This window comes from Callospermophilus lateralis, chromosome 8 (genome assembly GCF_048772815.1).
Source record: "Callospermophilus lateralis isolate mCalLat2 chromosome 8, mCalLat2.hap1, whole genome shotgun sequence".
In the NCBI taxonomy this organism is placed as follows: domain Eukaryota; kingdom Metazoa; phylum Chordata; class Mammalia; order Rodentia; family Sciuridae; genus Callospermophilus; species Callospermophilus lateralis.
Genome location: NC_135312.1, coordinates 33,324,466 through 33,342,358, shown reverse-complemented (window position 1 = coordinate 33,342,358; position 17,893 = coordinate 33,324,466). Strand labels below are relative to the sequence as shown.

At 35.2% G+C, this 17,893-nt stretch overlaps 1 protein-coding gene across 1 annotated transcript in view; it reads right to left on the bottom strand.

The window, feature by feature from the left end:
• Window positions 1-1,032: 1,032 nt before the first annotated feature.
• Grxcr1 (glutaredoxin and cysteine rich domain containing 1) overlaps window positions 1,033-17,893 on the bottom strand; it is a 105,752-nt gene continuing 88,891 nt past the window's right edge. The window contains exons 3-4 of the mRNA XM_076864015.2: window positions 12,832-12,897; window positions 1,033-1,212 (exon numbers count right to left, since the gene is read on the bottom strand). Of these exons, the coding sequence (XP_076720130.2) occupies window positions 1,033-1,212; window positions 12,832-12,897 (246 nt within the window). The remainder of the gene's footprint in view (window positions 1,213-12,831; window positions 12,898-17,893) is intronic.

Here is a 17,893-nt window from a genome sequence, read left to right as displayed (position 1 = left end):
ACGGTGCCTTTCCTCCCACCAACTAAGGAAAAAAAATGGTTACTTAACAAGTGACATGTACAAGGAGTCTGTGTGTTTTGTGTACTTCAGAGTTGAATTGAAATGGCCAGGCACAAATTTAGTCATCTTTTTGTTCACACATTGGCATAAAAATTGGCATTAAATGTTTCTTGTAACTGCATCCAAGTTTTTCCACTAGAAACTGGGAACTTTTCTGTGTAATGACTTTCTGATTCTACGTTTCATAACTCAAAGATTGGACCACTGCTTTCACATGATGTAAGTAGTGTCTCATGACTGGAGTTTATTTTGTAGTATCTGTACTTGTATGTTTTAAGAGCTATTCTGTCAACAGATGATATATTTGTCCTTTGAAAACACAATATAGGGGCTGGGGTTGTGACTCAGTGGCAGAGGGCCTGCATAGATTCCATCCTCAGCACCACATAAAAACAAATCAACAAATAAATAAAGGTTAAATTATTTTTTAAAAAAGAAAGAAAACATAATACAATTTTTAAAAACTGTACATCTAAAGAGATCTCTACTACAAAATTATTCTACTTTAAAAAGTCTAAGCTTAAATATAATTATGAAAATATTCTCCACTCTTCTTTTCTGCTGCTGAAGCATGCCTACAAATGTGTTGTGCATCTAGGGAGTTACACTAACTCATCCCAGACAATAGGGTCACAATAGGCACCATTAGCTACATTGTGTCTTTTCTTTAGAAAATCAAACACATTTAGCAAACCAGACTGGGTATCTTGGAATGGTATTGCATACTCTCTTAATGCCACTTAGAAACTAAGGTCTAGCACAGGGCTTAGCACAAACTAATTATTAAACAAATATTTCCTTAACAAATCAACAAAATTATTCACAGAAAAAATTCAAAACAAAGGCAATTGTAATATACAAACTTTATTGATTAATCCAAAAACATGGCTTTCTTAAAAAAAAAAAAAAAGTATAAATCAAATGATGACTTTCAGTTACTAAAAGGAGTCTTTCCCTGGGCAGAAGCTCACACTAAGCAGCACAGTTCTGACAACGCTGAAGACCATTCTCGTTGCAAGCTGTACACTTCAGGGCTTTGAAAGAGTCTGTAAAGCAATTTCGAAATACTGACATCTTGCTCCCATGGCACACGGAGCATGGAAGAAAACCGAAGCCTCCACAGGAGCGACACTCGTGTGGATGCTGCACTCTCTGTGTAGGGGACAAGGGGACAAGAGAGAATAGAAAGTGTGTTAGCATGAACAACTCAATTAGCCTTCCCATCTTTCTGTCCTTTGAGAGGTTGTAAAATGACATTGGCACAATATAACATGGCTATGAATTTGAAATGACAAGCCATGGGGGGAAATTGGCGGAGTCTTCCTTCATTACCCCATTGACAGCACAGACATGGCTTCTAAAGGCTGGTTAGTTGTAGATTTAACATATACACCTTCCAGAGTTTCATCCTAGGAATATATTTTTTTTACACATGATATAATGAGGCGCTAGATATTTGCATTAAAAGAAATTACTTTTACTTTTCCAATAAAGAAAATACTTTAACTTTCCCTTTAGTATTTTTTAACAGCTTTATGTCTTTGTTTATAGAATAGTACCTCTAATAGTGAATTTGGAAAATCAGGAAACTATAAGCTAAAATGTGGAGGAGCCTCTAACAATGATATCCATCTTTATATTGCCAGTTTGAACAATGCTTTATTCTTTTCAAAGCACTTTAAAATGCATTATTATGTAGAATCTTCCCCCAATCCATCTTCCACATATATAGTCATCTTCTTCAATAAAAACATAATTCAAGCATCATTATCCTCATTTTATACTTAAGGGACAAGCTTAGAAATCTTACGTGCATTTATAAAATGTCCCACAGTAGCAATCAGTATTTCTATCTCAAGCAAACTTCAAGTATCCTAATAGTAGAATGAAAAACCATTAGGCATCACATTGTTGATAATATTTTGAAAATCATTCACATGCATTTCTCTTTGCTTTTCTGAGCATGTAACCTTTGTCAGAGTTCATTAATGGTCTCTGTCAGGTGGGGGACATTAGGAACCATAACAGGGTGAATAGCAAGAGAAAAGAGTGAATGGATGGTCAGTTTCTGACTTGTAAAATGGGAATCTGCATCAATATTTAAAAGCTTGGCTTTGTAAAGAAAATAATTACTAAAACAATGTTGGCAAATGTAGGAATACATACAAAGACATACTCGAAGAAACATGCTAAACACACTTGTACATGCACACAGCTTTTCTTTAGAGATTAAAAATCTCATATCTTAAAGTCTCCAAAAATCCATCTTAAAAGGAACCTGCCTACCTGTATTTAACCAAACATTTCTCTAACACATACAACTTTTTCCATGGAAATAAATATAACTCTCTCATAATAAGTAGCTTGTGAAACATACTTTGAAAACAAACATTAAAAACATGATTGACTTAAAATTTATATATTTCCAGACTATTTTTCAGATGTACATTTTCTGTATGTGGCAAGATTCAGTTACCATTACAGTTTGGCTTAGCTATCATATTAAGATGGCAAAACCCATGAAATAGCTCATTTTTAACAGCACAGAATTACTTTCTTGGAAAGTAGTGGTTGCCAATCTGAATGACACAAACAAGGAACTTTGTCAAGATTGTAATGATTTAGAGGTCTTCCAACAAGTTGAATTGAACGTATGTAGCAATTTGGTTATTTTTTTAAATGGTTTTTTGTCATTGCTTGGTATAAGAATTGACACCAAGAAAGGTGCACTGAAGTTATAATTTTTGTATACTAAAAAGTCTTTAGAAAAATACCTGGAGTAAAAGCAAATCTAGCAATAATAAAAAGAACCTATTTTAAAAGCAAATATAAGAGAATTAGTAAGTAATGTTGTTCTTGTCCAATTTTAGAGATTATGAACTATCCTTGACATAATTAAAGTTAGAAAGAGAGATTACATTAAAAATGGTTATGACTTCTACAACAAAGCCACCAACTACACAGAACAGATGTGGAGCCTACCTAGAACTGTAGCAAGGATGTTAAGGCCCCTGAGTCCAGAATCTCATTTATTACTGCTGAATTGTAAATAGTACCCTAGGAAAATAGGTGGTCCAAATTGCAAATAAAAATACAGAATGCTAAGATAAATTTGAATTTCAGAAATAATGTTTGTATAATTATATATTCTGTTGAACATAAACTATAAAATTATTGATCATTTACCTGAGATTTAAATATAAATGGGCATCCTGTATTTTACCTGGCAACCCTGTGGAAGAGAGGATGTCAGGCAAAGGAGAGTTGTTTATGCAGCAGCTACTTATCAATCAATAAAAATTATTTCAGTATCTTCAAAACCACTCAAGGCATGCTTCAATTTTTTTAATAACCAGTATAGCTGTGTGGATGTACACTAACTGAATATCAACCCTGCTATTTCCCAAGACACATGCAAATGATCAAATTTTTGAATTGCATATGGTTTTCCCACAACCTATATGTGGAATGAAAAGCAAAGAATAGAAAAGCTGAAATTATATGCATGAGGTAGCTTCCTAGGCTCATTCTCTACCTACATCACTCACTATAGACACCAGACTATTGGCAAACAGAATTCAAAATGGTAACTCAAAAAAATTATTTTTTTTACACCATGGGCCGTCAGTATGACTTACAATGCTTACTTTCAAAAACCACAAATATCAAAATGTTAAATCCACTAATACCAAGAGTCTACTGTTTCTTAATGATGTATATTAAGTCATAACAATACCTTTCCTAAAATAAAATTAGCATATCAATACTGAAAGGTCATTTTCATTCTTAAAGGGAATCATAAATATATCAAAGCCATCTTAGAGAGTGTCCTCAAAATTGAAGCAATTCTATGATGCAGTCTGTCCTACTCAAAGGGTTGGTGAGAAGAGTCAGGATTAATTCACATACAATGAATAGACTATCGCCTGGCGCATAGTAGGCATTCAACAAGTTTACTCATTATTAGCAAGTGTTTCATTAATAAATCCTTATTTGAAGGGATATTGATTAACTACTAAATTGCTTATGATCACAACATAACCACAAGCAATTTTTCTATCATTTAGAGTCATTTTATTAAACACATGTTCTATAATTAACCTTCTGATTTAAGGTCTTGCCACTATAATGAAGGGTGAGCAAATGTGCTTCAGTCTAGTGCTAATTATGATGTTTAAGGCAGTGCTGGAAAGATCCAGAGACCATTTCCATTCTCAAGAAAACCTGGCTGTTTCAACCATACATGTGGGAGAGAAAAGGGACAGCTTAGCCAGTTCAAGATGAAGTTCTTCTAACAAAAATTAAACACGCATTGCCTACACGCATTCTCACACCAACCCCATATGATAGATACTGCCATATTACAAAGAGAAAAACAAAGCCTCTTAATGGGGGAAAAAAATTCAGGTCACCACTAGAAGATAAGAACTGGAGTGTTCTCTTCATAAGCAAAATCTGTGGGCTTTCTTCTACAGTGTGCTAATTTTTATTTATTGATTTGCTTGTGCTGCAGTGCTTGGGATCCATCCCAGGGCCTCATGCATGCTAGGCAAGGGCTACTACTACTGAGCTGAGCCCTTGGCATAGTTATTTTTTGTTTGTTTGTTTGTTGGCTCAAATGATACATACATGAGATCCCCAAGTGTAAAATAATTAGAAGAATAAATACGGTGACTAACACAGAATGTGGAGCAAAAGGAGGGTCTTGAGGGCACCCACTATGGCTCTTACTTGCTCTATCAGCCTTCAGGAATCCCATTATTGTTACATCATCCAACACAATCTAAAGCAGTGGTTCTTCTAACAAAAATAAGTAGGTCAGTCATTCCTAGCTACCTCCTTCAAAGAACACTTTTGTAAAACTGAAATTTTCATTCCAATTTAAAGTACTCTCTACAAAGAACTTGCTTAAAATAGATGCTCCTGACTCACCCAAAGTCCAAGACTTCAGTTTTTTCTTTACAGAACAATGTAAAAGAAAAAAAAAAGCTAGGAAATTTCCAAAGAATGTGGACAATGTTTCAGGTTAAAAGATGGAGAAATGACTGAGGTTAACAATATAGTCATAACTATTAGGAACAAAGCAGACTTCCACTTTCAATGAAGAGGTTAACAACAAAAACTTTGACCTTCTAGCAATTCAGGAATCTAAGGCAGCTCTTCAGTGCCCTAGTTGCCAGCAAAATGAGAAACCATGCAGACCTGGTTGAGAACAGACATGGTTGGAGTTCTCAATCCACAAAATGTTCCTCCGCTGAAGAGTGGTTTAGATTGAGGCATGTCTCTTTGTAATGAAATTTTAAGGAAAGGGGAGTAAGAAATCATCTTTCCCCTTTTCCTCTTTTTGTTCATGTATTTCTGGTGAAGGGCATTTTTAAAGAACTCACTAGGTGAGATCTTTTTACTTATTAATTTATTTCACAAATACTTACCTAGTGTCCACTAGCCAGGAACTGCACAGGCATTGGTGATTACAGCAATGAACTAGAAACTTCCTTGTTCCCCTAAGAGGACCTCTCAGCTCTATCCTTAGATCTTTGAATAGATTCATTCCAGTCATTTAAATTGAAGCTTACAGAAATTTCAGATGTACAGCAAAAGACCCAGGGGACCAGGACTCAAGGGTGGAATGCATGAATGATTGTCAACTTTGTGGTACAAACTTTCTGTATTTGGAGAATACAGAAAGTTGATCCCAGGTCCTCTAATATAGAAATAAGATACCAAAATCAAGAGCCTTTGTGTCATCTTCAAGATCAGGAAATATTAAATATTAATATTAATCAGGTTATTAATCAGGTTATAAATATTAAATATAAAATATTATTTATTTTTTAACCTCAGATCATCCAATTCTATCCTAGTAGAGTTTGAAAGTACCTTAAACACCTACCAAAGAGAAGGTTATTTATTTGTGTCCCTGTGTCAACAAACCTCATCATCCAGATTGTCCATAAGCAGATCTATTCATGTAACAAATTATCAACAAGCACACACTTGAGATATAATCATCTCTCTCTGTACATAGATATGACAATTTAATTTAGCAAATGCTTTTTAATTGCCGATTAAAACACCTCACTTCTGGACCATGCTGTTAAAAAGATTAAACAGAATCTTTCCTAATCAACAGTGTTTCCAGCATTCTTAGTTTAAAGTTGGGAGGGAAAGCCACTGCACAAAATGCAGACACGGGAAATTTGTATTTATAATACTCAATGTTTATACCTGAATATAGGAGTCTAATTCTGTAGCCCAATGGGATGGAGTGCTGTAAATCTGCTTAATAGGTTATCAGTTTTCAGTGAGAAGCAGATGACATCACCTGATTGCCCAAGTGAGAAAGTGGGGCTCTGCTGCCATAGCCTCTGAACTTGCTGAGTCTGCTCCCTAAGAGGGACCATTCTCTGCAGGGGGGCTCAGGACAGTCTTTGACAGCTCCAATGCCTTGTCACACAGCCTGTGCCATTTCCAGCATCTTGCTGTATAGCTGGGAATCAGGTTATAAATATTAAATATAAAATATTTATATTTTATATAAATATTTTATATTTAATTAAAATTTTATATTTTATATTTAATTAAAATTAAAAACTCTGTTTTTAATGAACAACAAATAACTGGTCACCAACCCCCTGGGGGGAATCAGACTAGGTAACCATTTTAAGCTTTTTAAGAAATTAAGGGCAGAAAATGGATACAATGTTGGCAAGCTCAGCAGAGATGACAATAAAGCTTATGTTCATATTTTCAAAAATAAATAATCTTAAATATAAGAACCACATGATCATCTCGATAGATGCATAAAAAGCATTCAACAAAGTACAGCATCCCTTTATGTTCAAAACTCTAGAAAAACTAGGGATAACAGAAACATACCTCAATATTGTAAAAGCTATCTATTCTAAGCCTCAGGCTAGCATCATTCTGGGAGAAAAATTGAAGGCATTCCCTCTAAAATCTGGAATAAGACAGGGATGCCCTCTCTCACCACTTCTGTTCAACATAGTTCTTGAAACCCTGGCCAGAGCAATTAGACGAAAGAAATTAAAGGCATAAAAATAGGAAAAGAAGAACTTAAATTATCACTATTTGCAAATGACATGATTCTATACCTAGCAGACCCAAAAGGGTCTACAAAGAAACTATTAGAGCTAATAAATGAATTCAGCAAAGTGGCAGGATATAAAATCAACATGCATAAATCAAAGGCATTCCTGTATATCAGGACAAATCTTCTGAAATGGAAATGAGGAAAACCACTCCATTCACAATATCCTCAAAAAAAATAAAATACTTGGGAATCAACCTAACAAAAGAGGTGAAAGACTTATACAATAAAAACTACAGAACCCTAAAGAGAGAAATAGAAGAAGATCTTAGAAGATGGAAAAATATACCCTGTTCATGGATAGGCAGAATTAACATCATCAAAATGGCGATATTACCAAAAGTTCTCTATAGGTGTAATGCAATGCCAATCAAAATCCCAACGGCATTTCTTGTAGAAATAACTAAAGCAATCATGAAATTAATACGTAAAAATAAAAGACCCAGAATAGCAAAAACAATGCAAAGCAAGAAGTGTGAATCAGGCGGTATAGTGATACCAGACTTCAAACTATATTACAGAGCAATAGTAACAAAAACAGCATGGTACTGGTACCAAAACAGGCAGGTGGACCAATGGTACAGAATAGAGGACACAGAAACCAATCCACAAAATTACAACTATCTTATATTTGATAAAGGGGCTACAAGCATGCAATGGAGGAAGGATAGCATCTTCAACAAATGGTGCTGGGAAAACTGGAAATCCATATGCAACAAAATGAAACTGAATCCCTTTCTCTTGCCGTGCACAAAAGTTAACTCAAAATGGATCAAGGAGCTTGATATCAAATCAGAGACATGGTGTCTGATAGAAGAAAAAGTTGGCTACGATCTACATATTGTGGGGTCGGGCTCCAAATTCCTCAATAGGACACCCATAGCACAAGAGTTAATAATTAGAATCAACAAATGGGACTTACTCAAACTAGAAGTTTTTTCTCAGCAAAAGAAACAATAAGAGAGGTAAATAGGGAGCCTACATCCTGGGAACAAATCTTTACTCCTCACACTTCAGATAGAGCCCTAATATCCAGAGTATACAAAGAACTCAAAAAATTAAACAATAAGATAACAAATAACCCAATCAACAAATGGGCCAAGGACCTGAACAGACACATCTCAGAGGAGGACATACAATCATTCAACAAGTACATGAAAAAATGCTCACCATCTCTAGCAGTCAGAGAAATGCAAATCAAAACCACCCTAAGATACCATCTCACTCCAGTAAGATTGGCAGCCATTATGAAGCCAAACAACAACAAGTGCTGGCGAGGATGTGGGGAAAAGGGTACACTTGTACATTGCTGGTGGGACTGCAAATTGGTGCGGCCAATTTGGAAAGCAGTATGGAGATTTCTTGGAAAGCTGGGAATGGAACCACCATTTGACCCAGCTATCCCCCTTCTCTGTCTATTCCCTAAAGACCTAAAAAGAGCATACTACAGGGACACTGCTACATAGATGTTCGTAGCAGCACAATTCACAATAGCAAGACTGTGGAACCAACCTAGTTGCCCTTCAATAGACGAATGGATAAAAAAAATTGTGGCATTTATACACAATGGAGTATTACTCTGCATTAAAAATGACAAAATCATGGAATTTGCAGGGAAATGGATGGCATTAGAGCAGATTATGCTAAGTGAAGCTAGCCAATCCCTAAAAAACAAATGCCAAATGTCTTCTTTGATATAAGGAGAGTAACTAAGAACAGAGTAGGGAGGAAGAGCATGAGAAGAAGATTAACATTAAACAGGGACGAGAGGTGGGAGGGAAAGGGAGAGAGAAGGGAAATTGCATGGAAATGGAAGGAGACCCTTCCATTTATACAAAATTACATACAAGAGAAAGTGAGGGAAAAGGGAAAAAAAAAAGGGGGAGAAATGAATTACAGTAGATGGGGTAGAGAGAGAAGATGGGAGGGGAGGGGGGATAGTAGAGGATAGGAAAGGCAGCAGAATACAACAGACACTAGTATGGCAATATGTAAATCATTGGATGTGTAACCGATGTGATTCTTCAATCTGTATACGGGGTAAAAATGGGAGTTCATAACCCACTTGAATCAAAGTGTGAAATATGATATGTCAAGAACTATGTAATGTTTTGAACAACCAACAATAAAAATTTTTAAAAAATAAAAATAAACTAAAGAAAGAAAAAAAGCCAGGCAAAAGCTTACTCAGAGCTGCTTTGCCATCTAAGATCTTGAATCGAGTGTCTGCCAGAATCAGTGGTATGCTAATACATCTCTGAGCTCCCCGGGTTCTCTCTGCATGTCTTGGTTGTCATTTGGAGGAATCCTTAGATACCTTTGGCTTCTAACCTATAGCCTTTTTATTAATATAAACAAATTACATAAACATATAAATTAATAAATTCTACTAAAAATACTCTTTTCATCCAAGCATTTTCCAATATAAAATAATAATTTTGATTTTCATCTCTTAACTGCTTTACCTCATTCAAAATCCTTCAATGAAACTGGAATCATTAATTTATTCACTCAACAAATGTTTGAGTGCCCATTATATGCCAATCCCTGTTCTAGGCACCAGCAGGAAAGCAAAGAATAAGAAAGATAAGAGTCTGTATCCACTGGAGCTCATATTCTATTAGAAGGATGACTTACAAACTGTCACCTCAGGAGCAGAACCCCATTGCTACAAACAGCTGTATGAAACTTGGTCTTCATATTTACGACCTTCTGTTTCACATGCATCTGCACCAACCTTTATCAACAAGTCTTATCCATTCAGCTTCCCAGAGAAACTTTCACTGATATCCAAAGTATTTTAAGCTGAGAGAGAGAGAGAATGGTTCTATTGATCTAGCATGGTGATGTTAAATTGCAGAATTCAAGAATTATGGACTCAAAAGAAGAAAAATAAAGGCTATCTAAGTCAGTTATCAAGACCCTAAAAAATTGCTATTAAACAATGGAAATAAAAACAGTATTATATTGGTGTAATAAGAAACAAACAAATCAATTGAATTGACTAGAAAGCTCAAAGACCCAAGTACATGAGAAGATTCATTATAATGTAAAGTGGGCACAACAAAGCAATAAAGAAATTATAGATTATTCAGTAAATGGTGTTAGGAAGCTAGTTCACCATAATTAAAAAAATAGAAGTAGAATATAAATTAAAGAATTAGATATAAAAAAACAGTACAAAGCTAATAAAAGAAAATAGAGGATGATATCTTTGGAATTCTCAGATGAAGAACTAAATTAAAGTTCAGAGGCACAAAACATAAGGAAAATGGTAGATTTTATTATCTTATGAGAGGATTTCTTTTGGATAAAGTACACATGAAAGAAACTTAAAAGGGGAAGGATATTATGTCAATGACTAAAACAACTAGAAATTAATATCTAGATTAGAAAAGAATCTTCTGAAAAATCAAATCCCCCAAAAAAGATAATTCTGTGATTTTAATGGGAAAAGTATAAAAATACAAAATTTACATAAGAAAAAAATGTAAAAATCTGACAAACATACAATGAGATGCCCAAACTCAATAGTAATCAGCAATGCATAATTTAAAACAATAAGGTTATATAGTTCTATAGCTTCTACTCTGGAAAATTTTTAGAAAATGGTAATATGAAATATTTCCAGGAATGTAGAAACACAAGAAATATCTTTCTTTATAGGAGGGAATATTGACTGATGCAACTATTCCAAAAAGCCATCTGGCACCATCTAGAATTAGGCACATGCACAAGCAAGGCTCCAGCCATTTCTACTCCTGGGAAACCCATAAAGGAACACATTCACCGTTGTTCCTTGCAGTGCTGTTTGTTTGAAGGAGGGAATGAGAGAACACCTGGGTGTTCATCAGTGGAAAAGTGGGAAGATAGATAAAAATATGTGGACACTGTGGAGCTACACTGTCTAAAACAAGAACAACTAGCTAGGTGTGAATTTAAATTTAGATTTAGATCAAATCAAATTAAATTAAAATCCAGTTCTTCTGTTATACTAGCCATAGCTCAATAGCCACTAGCAGCTAGAGACTACTATTTTGGGCACTAAAAATAAAAGATATTCCTATCATCAAAGAAACTCTATTGTTTATGGCTGCTATGGAGAAGCATGCATCAGTTAAAATGAGTAGATTAAAGACTCACATAGCAATGTAGATGGTTGTTAAAAGGATAGGTACCAAGTGAGAATACTTTAAAACCAAATTAGGTATATTATATAATGCCATTTATATAAATTTAAAGTATGCAGAGATAATAATAATACAAAATAACCAAGTTAAATGATTGGATACACGCTAACTTAATGGTGTCATAGGATTGGAATTGCACATGGGGACAAATGGAATGGATTTATTTAATCCATATTAATGATTTATTTAATCCATATTAATGATCAGGAGGTACACACCCTCATCTAATAGATAAAGGAATCAAGATTCTGCGAGATGACAAAATATGCCCAAAGTCACATAACTATCAGTGGAGCTGAGGTTAGAGTTATTATCCTTTTATTTGCAAGACATACTACTTCACAAGTTATAAATTGTGCAAACCAAGGGAATTTAAACCACTCTTACACAAGGTCAGCTTTCTGAAAATACCCTATGGTTTTTTAATTTACTAATCAGATCATGGTACATTGCCTTCCTATATCCAGGGACCTTTCCTCCCAGATATTTTCTCTCTAGCTATCATCTTTATTGAGGCATAGTATCTAAATGCAATGCTATTGTATTATGACATAAATTAATACAAAACTTTTCTGAGTTATTGCTCTATGCAGCCAATTCTTTGACAGGGCACAATTGTGTCCCTTAGCAACATGCCTATAAATAGTAGATACTCAGAATATTTGTTGAATGAATGAATGCAGTGTGTTTTCCTTCTAGGGAATATCACAATATAAATACTTGTTTTGACTGAAATAAAAGGTTTGGCAGAGCATCAGAAATAAGGATAGCAAAGGATGTTAAGACCAAAAGAGGAGATAATAGCATGGAGATACTGGGTAATCATAGACCAGCCTAGTTCATCCAGGAAAGCAATGTTTCATGTTTGCTGTCCCAGAAAAGGGACATTCATTCTCAAAAGGTCCCAATCTGCATGATAACGAATGTAATCTTTTTACATATAGGAAGAAACAGGATAACACAATAATTTACCAGAGAAGTGAAAAGGGTTCCCTGGTTGCATATTAATCTGATGCATTATGTATTTGAATAGTATTTCTCTGATGTTTTCATTAGAAGTGTGGGGGGGAATTAAATTGTGGTTTTGAGAGAAATAACTTTTTTCTTTCATCTTTAGAAATGATGAGCTAGTTCATGGGAAAAATAAAAGTTTTAACAAAACTTTAAAGTGTGTTTTAACACAAATTCCAGACTTGAAACACCTCATCAATATCTCTGCTACAGAGAATTAGGCTCAAATAAAGCAGACCAAAATTTTCAAGTAATAGTATGAGATTATTCAACCCTAGTACTAAAGTCACTTTAGCTGGAGCAAACCTAATGGCATGTGATATTCAGTTAAAATCATCACATGTATCCTGTTACATGTTTGTAACAACATAGGGGGAAATTCAATTAGGAAAACCGAATTACAATCGAATGTGCTTAACATTTTGATTACTAAAAATAAGTTGCTAAAAGCACAATTACCTCAATTTTGGTTAAGAGATCTTGTAGTTCTCCTGATTCATTCATTGACAAAATTTTCTCAGCACCCTATTAACAAGAGAGGGTGGGGGGAAAGAAAATCCATGGTGTTAGTATTTGAGAAAACAAAGTTCTAGTCATGAAAGTTTAACTCACAAAACAATAAACACGATTCTTCTCTTCGGATATGAGTAAACTTCAAACCAGAAGGCCAAAAAGAAGTTTTTCTTTATTCTCAAATTTTCGCCCCTCTAGTAAGGCTTACTATATGCAGAGAGAAAGTTGCCAGCAGGGGTTGATCTCAGGGCAGCTGCAAGTGTCACAAGTCCAGAAATGGTAGGATCCTGCATACCCTTTGGGGTGTTTGAGCAGAAGGAGTCAGCTATGCCATCTGGGAAAGGAAGCCTTCGAACAAACTCCCAACCCTGGGCTGCCCATGATGGTCCCTGGTCTTCAAGATACCCTGGTGTCTACTCCAAGCAGTCTTGGACATGACCTTCCTTAGACTCATGCATGTAAAAATAACAGCTAATAATGAAAATAATGATAATAACCAATACTAATTATTATTGTGACCCAGGCACCAAATATCACCTGATTTGATGTAGTAGACTCTATTATTAGTAAAATTTGAGTGTCAGTGAGATTAAATAATAATTCCAAGGTCACCAAAGGAAGACATTTACAGGGAACTTACACACAGCCAGGGACTTGCTCCAGAGCTGCTTTTAGTTTCTAAAACTTTACTATGAAAGTAAAAAAAAAAAAAAAAAAGGACAATGCATTCACTTTCCAACAAACTCCTCTGTTCCCTTGAACTACTCCTATATTCTCCCACTCCATTTCCCAATGTACAACCACAGAGCAGGAATTTCATATTGTGTCTGCATTGCTTAGCAGAGTAGGTGTCGAATTCATTCTTAATTAATGACCCAGGAAGGGAGGGATACCATCACACTATAAATATGTTCAGATTCCCATTTTTACTCAGCATGGTGGGAAACACAAAGATCCATTTTAAAATGTAAAAAGGATCTTAGATCTTATGGAAATTATTATATATTTTTATGTAAACATACACAAAAGTAACCCACAATGTAGAATGGAAAATAAATGCCAAATAAAAGATGCAGAAATAAAAATGGCACCCGAGGGATAAGGGTTGGGGAGATCTGCTTATTGAGGATAGGGAAGGCTTGGCTTGGGACAGGAAGATTGTGTGAGATTTCTGAGAGTAGGGAATTCTGTAGTGCTACATAGGAGACTCTAGTCCTTGGTTTCATTTAGCTTCAGACTATTTTATATATCTCATGTCATCTTAATCACCATAAGAAATATCAGGTCAATATATTAAACACACTATAAATGAATATACAGGGTTATAGAGAATATATATAGCTCTTCCAGGCAGATTATATTCTTTCATATGTTGGTAGTCTTAACAGTAATACAAACCTGACACAGCCAAAATAAGAGCAAATGTAATGAAACACCATGACAAAGCATCAAGGTCTGAAATTTAGTAATAACTGGTAATATTTTAGTTTTGCTACATTCTACTTCTTTTAAGAATTAGCTAAGCTAAAATGGGGGACTGGCTCTGTGGAATTTGGTTACAGGAACTAAGGCAGTAAAAAGAATATATGACTCATTTTTCGTAAATGAAAGAAAACACACAGCGATGAATTCAAACAAAATGAATGTGCCAGAACTTCCATGTGCCTGTTTCTGCGACCCCTTCTCCATCAAAACACTCTGCCTTTGTTACTATGTAGACTACAGTGACATGCCAAGAAAAGCATTTGCCCTTAAATATATGAAATTTGCTCTGTTTCAGCAAAATAATTTTAACAGCATTACTAATAAGGAAGTAGATTCCACCTCAAAGGAGAAGTGTAAGCTTTGCTCATATCAAGCAATGTATAAAAAGGATGATGGTCCCTGGTCTTCAAGATACCCTGGTGTCTATGGGGCATGAAGTACATCAAGTGCTCAAGGCTGGGAAACTTTGCCAGTAAGAGAAGAGGCAGCTGATAGGAGGAACTCTCCTCTCTCAGTGCTGCTATTTCACATGACCTCTACATCTCTACTGATCATGTCCTTGGCTCTCTTCCTTGGAACCACTCCTCTGGTCTATGTGCCACATGTGAAGCAGGAACAATAGGCAAAATCTCCTGTTCCCTACTGGGTCCCATTTCTCTTCCCCCGACTTAACTCCCTATCATTGATGATTCTACATGCAAGATTTCTGGGAATGGTTCAAAGAAAATCAGAAGATCCCCTCTCTGATCCTAACAGCAACTCCAGTTAAATGAGGATCTTAGCCTAACTGCAGAAATTATAGATTGCTCTTTTTTCAGTGAACTTTTTTACCATTGTGACAAAAAGACCTGACAAGAACAATTTCTTAGAGAATGAAAAGTTTACTTGAAATTCACTTTTTGAGAAGTTTCACTCTATAGATGGCAGACTCCACTGCTCTGGGGCTGAGATAAGGCAGAACATCATGATAGAAGGGTGTGGCAGAGGAAATCAGCTCAGGACACGGTACCAGGAAGCAGATAGAGAGAGCTCTGCTTTCCAAGGGCAAAATATAAACTCCAAATACGTGTCCCTTGAAACCCACCTATAGCCATACTCTACCTGCCTGCAGTTAGCATCCAGTTAACCACTCTCATAATCTAACAGACAAGACAGATTTTTTCTTAGAATAGTAGTCTAAATGATGCCTTACATACTATTTCAGATAGACTAGCTGATTTAACAGATGATATTCTTGCTTTTTCATTAACCCATAAAAATTTTGTCTCCAAATAAGTGCTACTATAGAAATGGCTCTTAAATCCCACAAGTACGGGTTTATATCCCTCCTATTAGCTCTAACCAGTCTCTTTTTCCTTCTCAATCCCTCCTGCCATTTATTTATCCCTATGTTATTGAATACTCCACAGTGCCTGTAGAGTATCTTCTATTGACTATGATAAAAAACTAAATACCTCATTTTGGCCCATAAATGCCTTCACTATTGATTGCACCAATCTTTGCAACACTGCTTTTAACATCATAAGTGCCTGATACCCTCAATTTTTCTTCCCCTGACACTCCAAGTCCATCCATGAGATTTTATACCTTTGTACATGCTCCATCCTTTGCCTGAAATTTTGTCAATCCTTTTCCCCAGTTTCTTAGAAAACTCCTATATGTCCTTTAATTTCAATTTAAAGGTCACTTTCTCAATAAAGAATCCTTTACTTTCCCAGCAAAATCAATCATATCTTCCTCTGTAAGTATTCTTACATCACATTTGCCTCACTGGACAGCAAACCCAGTGGTGATCATAGGAGATATGACTTTCATTCAGTACATAGCACCTTGTACACCATAGACAATCTGTAAGTATTTACTACATTAATGTCTTCAACATTTTTTGTAGCAAATATAGCATTAAATTCTAAGCAGTTATATCTTCTAATGACTACTGATTCAAAAAAGAAAAACAAGCCAGCAAATATATCAAAATGCACTTTTGTGATATGCAAGAGACCATGATGATGTGATTTCATAATGGAATGACAGATAACTAGAAGGATGAATACTATGTAAATGATGTCCTCTGCCTATCACTGCTCTCAGCTGGACACTTGATGGAAAACAAAGATCAAACCATTGGAGGTTGTACTTTGGTTGCACTCTCTGATGAGGACCAAGAGGCTAGGACTATCTAGTACTAGCTGATAAAGAACCCTTCTGCTGTGTAATCAGGAGAGCAGATGGCAGTTTTGGCATTGAAAGAGCTCAACCAGAAACTAGCATGATGTCTGCCAAAGGATGTGCTCAATAAAATGTTTGTTGCAATGTCACTCACACTGGAAATGGGAGATTACATCAACTCTGCCTGGAAATGGGCCATCTGAGCCCTGCTGGAAAAAAAAAAAAAAAGAATCTACTTCAGGAATTAGCTCTGGATCTTCTCTAGTGCATGAACAAACTCCATGGAGTCTCTGGAGTTCTATACTGAACACTTAGACCTGGAAACTGTTCAAAGCAAGAGTAGTAATATCCCATCAGTGTCTTTAAAAACACAGTAAAGGCTCCTGTGGATAATCTCATTCTAAAGAGCATGGTTATCCTATGTCCCTACAGGAGGAATTAACTACAAAATTAACTAAACTCATGGACTTTTTTGATGCAATTATGTAATACAGGCCTTTGGGTGTCAGAAAATTTCTACCAAAGAGAGGAACTATAGTTTCACATAATTAGTGCTGAGCCACTGTTTAGTGTAGTTGTAAAGAATGATTTCCAATGGAGACCAATTCTGATTTTTATAATAAACTATATCATCAAAATAAATTGTCATGGGGATACACTATTTGCTTCTTTGTTGGAAAAAAAAGCCATCCTATTTAAGTTATTATCAAATTATATGAAAGTGGTATCGAGACTGATTTTTTTTAAATAGTCATGTTGGCCAGTGGGCTAAAAGAAATCAGAAGACTATTCTGTGTAACAGATTTAATATTTTTTTTCCCAGTGACCCTAAATCCTCTTTTCAAAAACGAATTTTAGAATGCAATGGTTAAATTCACATTTTTTTAAAAAAAGACCCAGGATTAAATTCAAACTCTTCAAATTACAAGTTAACATGGACAAGCAGTTGGAACACTTTAAGACTCAGTCTCCTCATTTGTAAAATGCTCACGATAATGCTTATAGGGTTGTTGTAATAATTACATGAGATGTTATATAAGGGTCTAAATCATCATAAGATAGGAATAAATATTAGTCATTTATTTTTAATAATAGTAAATTACCTAAAAATCAATGTCAAGTACATAAATTGTGTCCATAAATATTTCTTATCTACAGACAATCAATAAAGAAAGAATAGTGGAGGCCAAAAAGAGTCTTCCAGTTTCTGGAGATGTTACCATAAATCAAAATAGAATGTAATAAAAAAGGGGGAATGAATGGAGTACTTGGGCTTAATATGTGCTTATTACTCATGCAAGATAGTGAGAAGAAAGACAAATTTGTGATTTATTACAAAGAAAAGATGGCATGA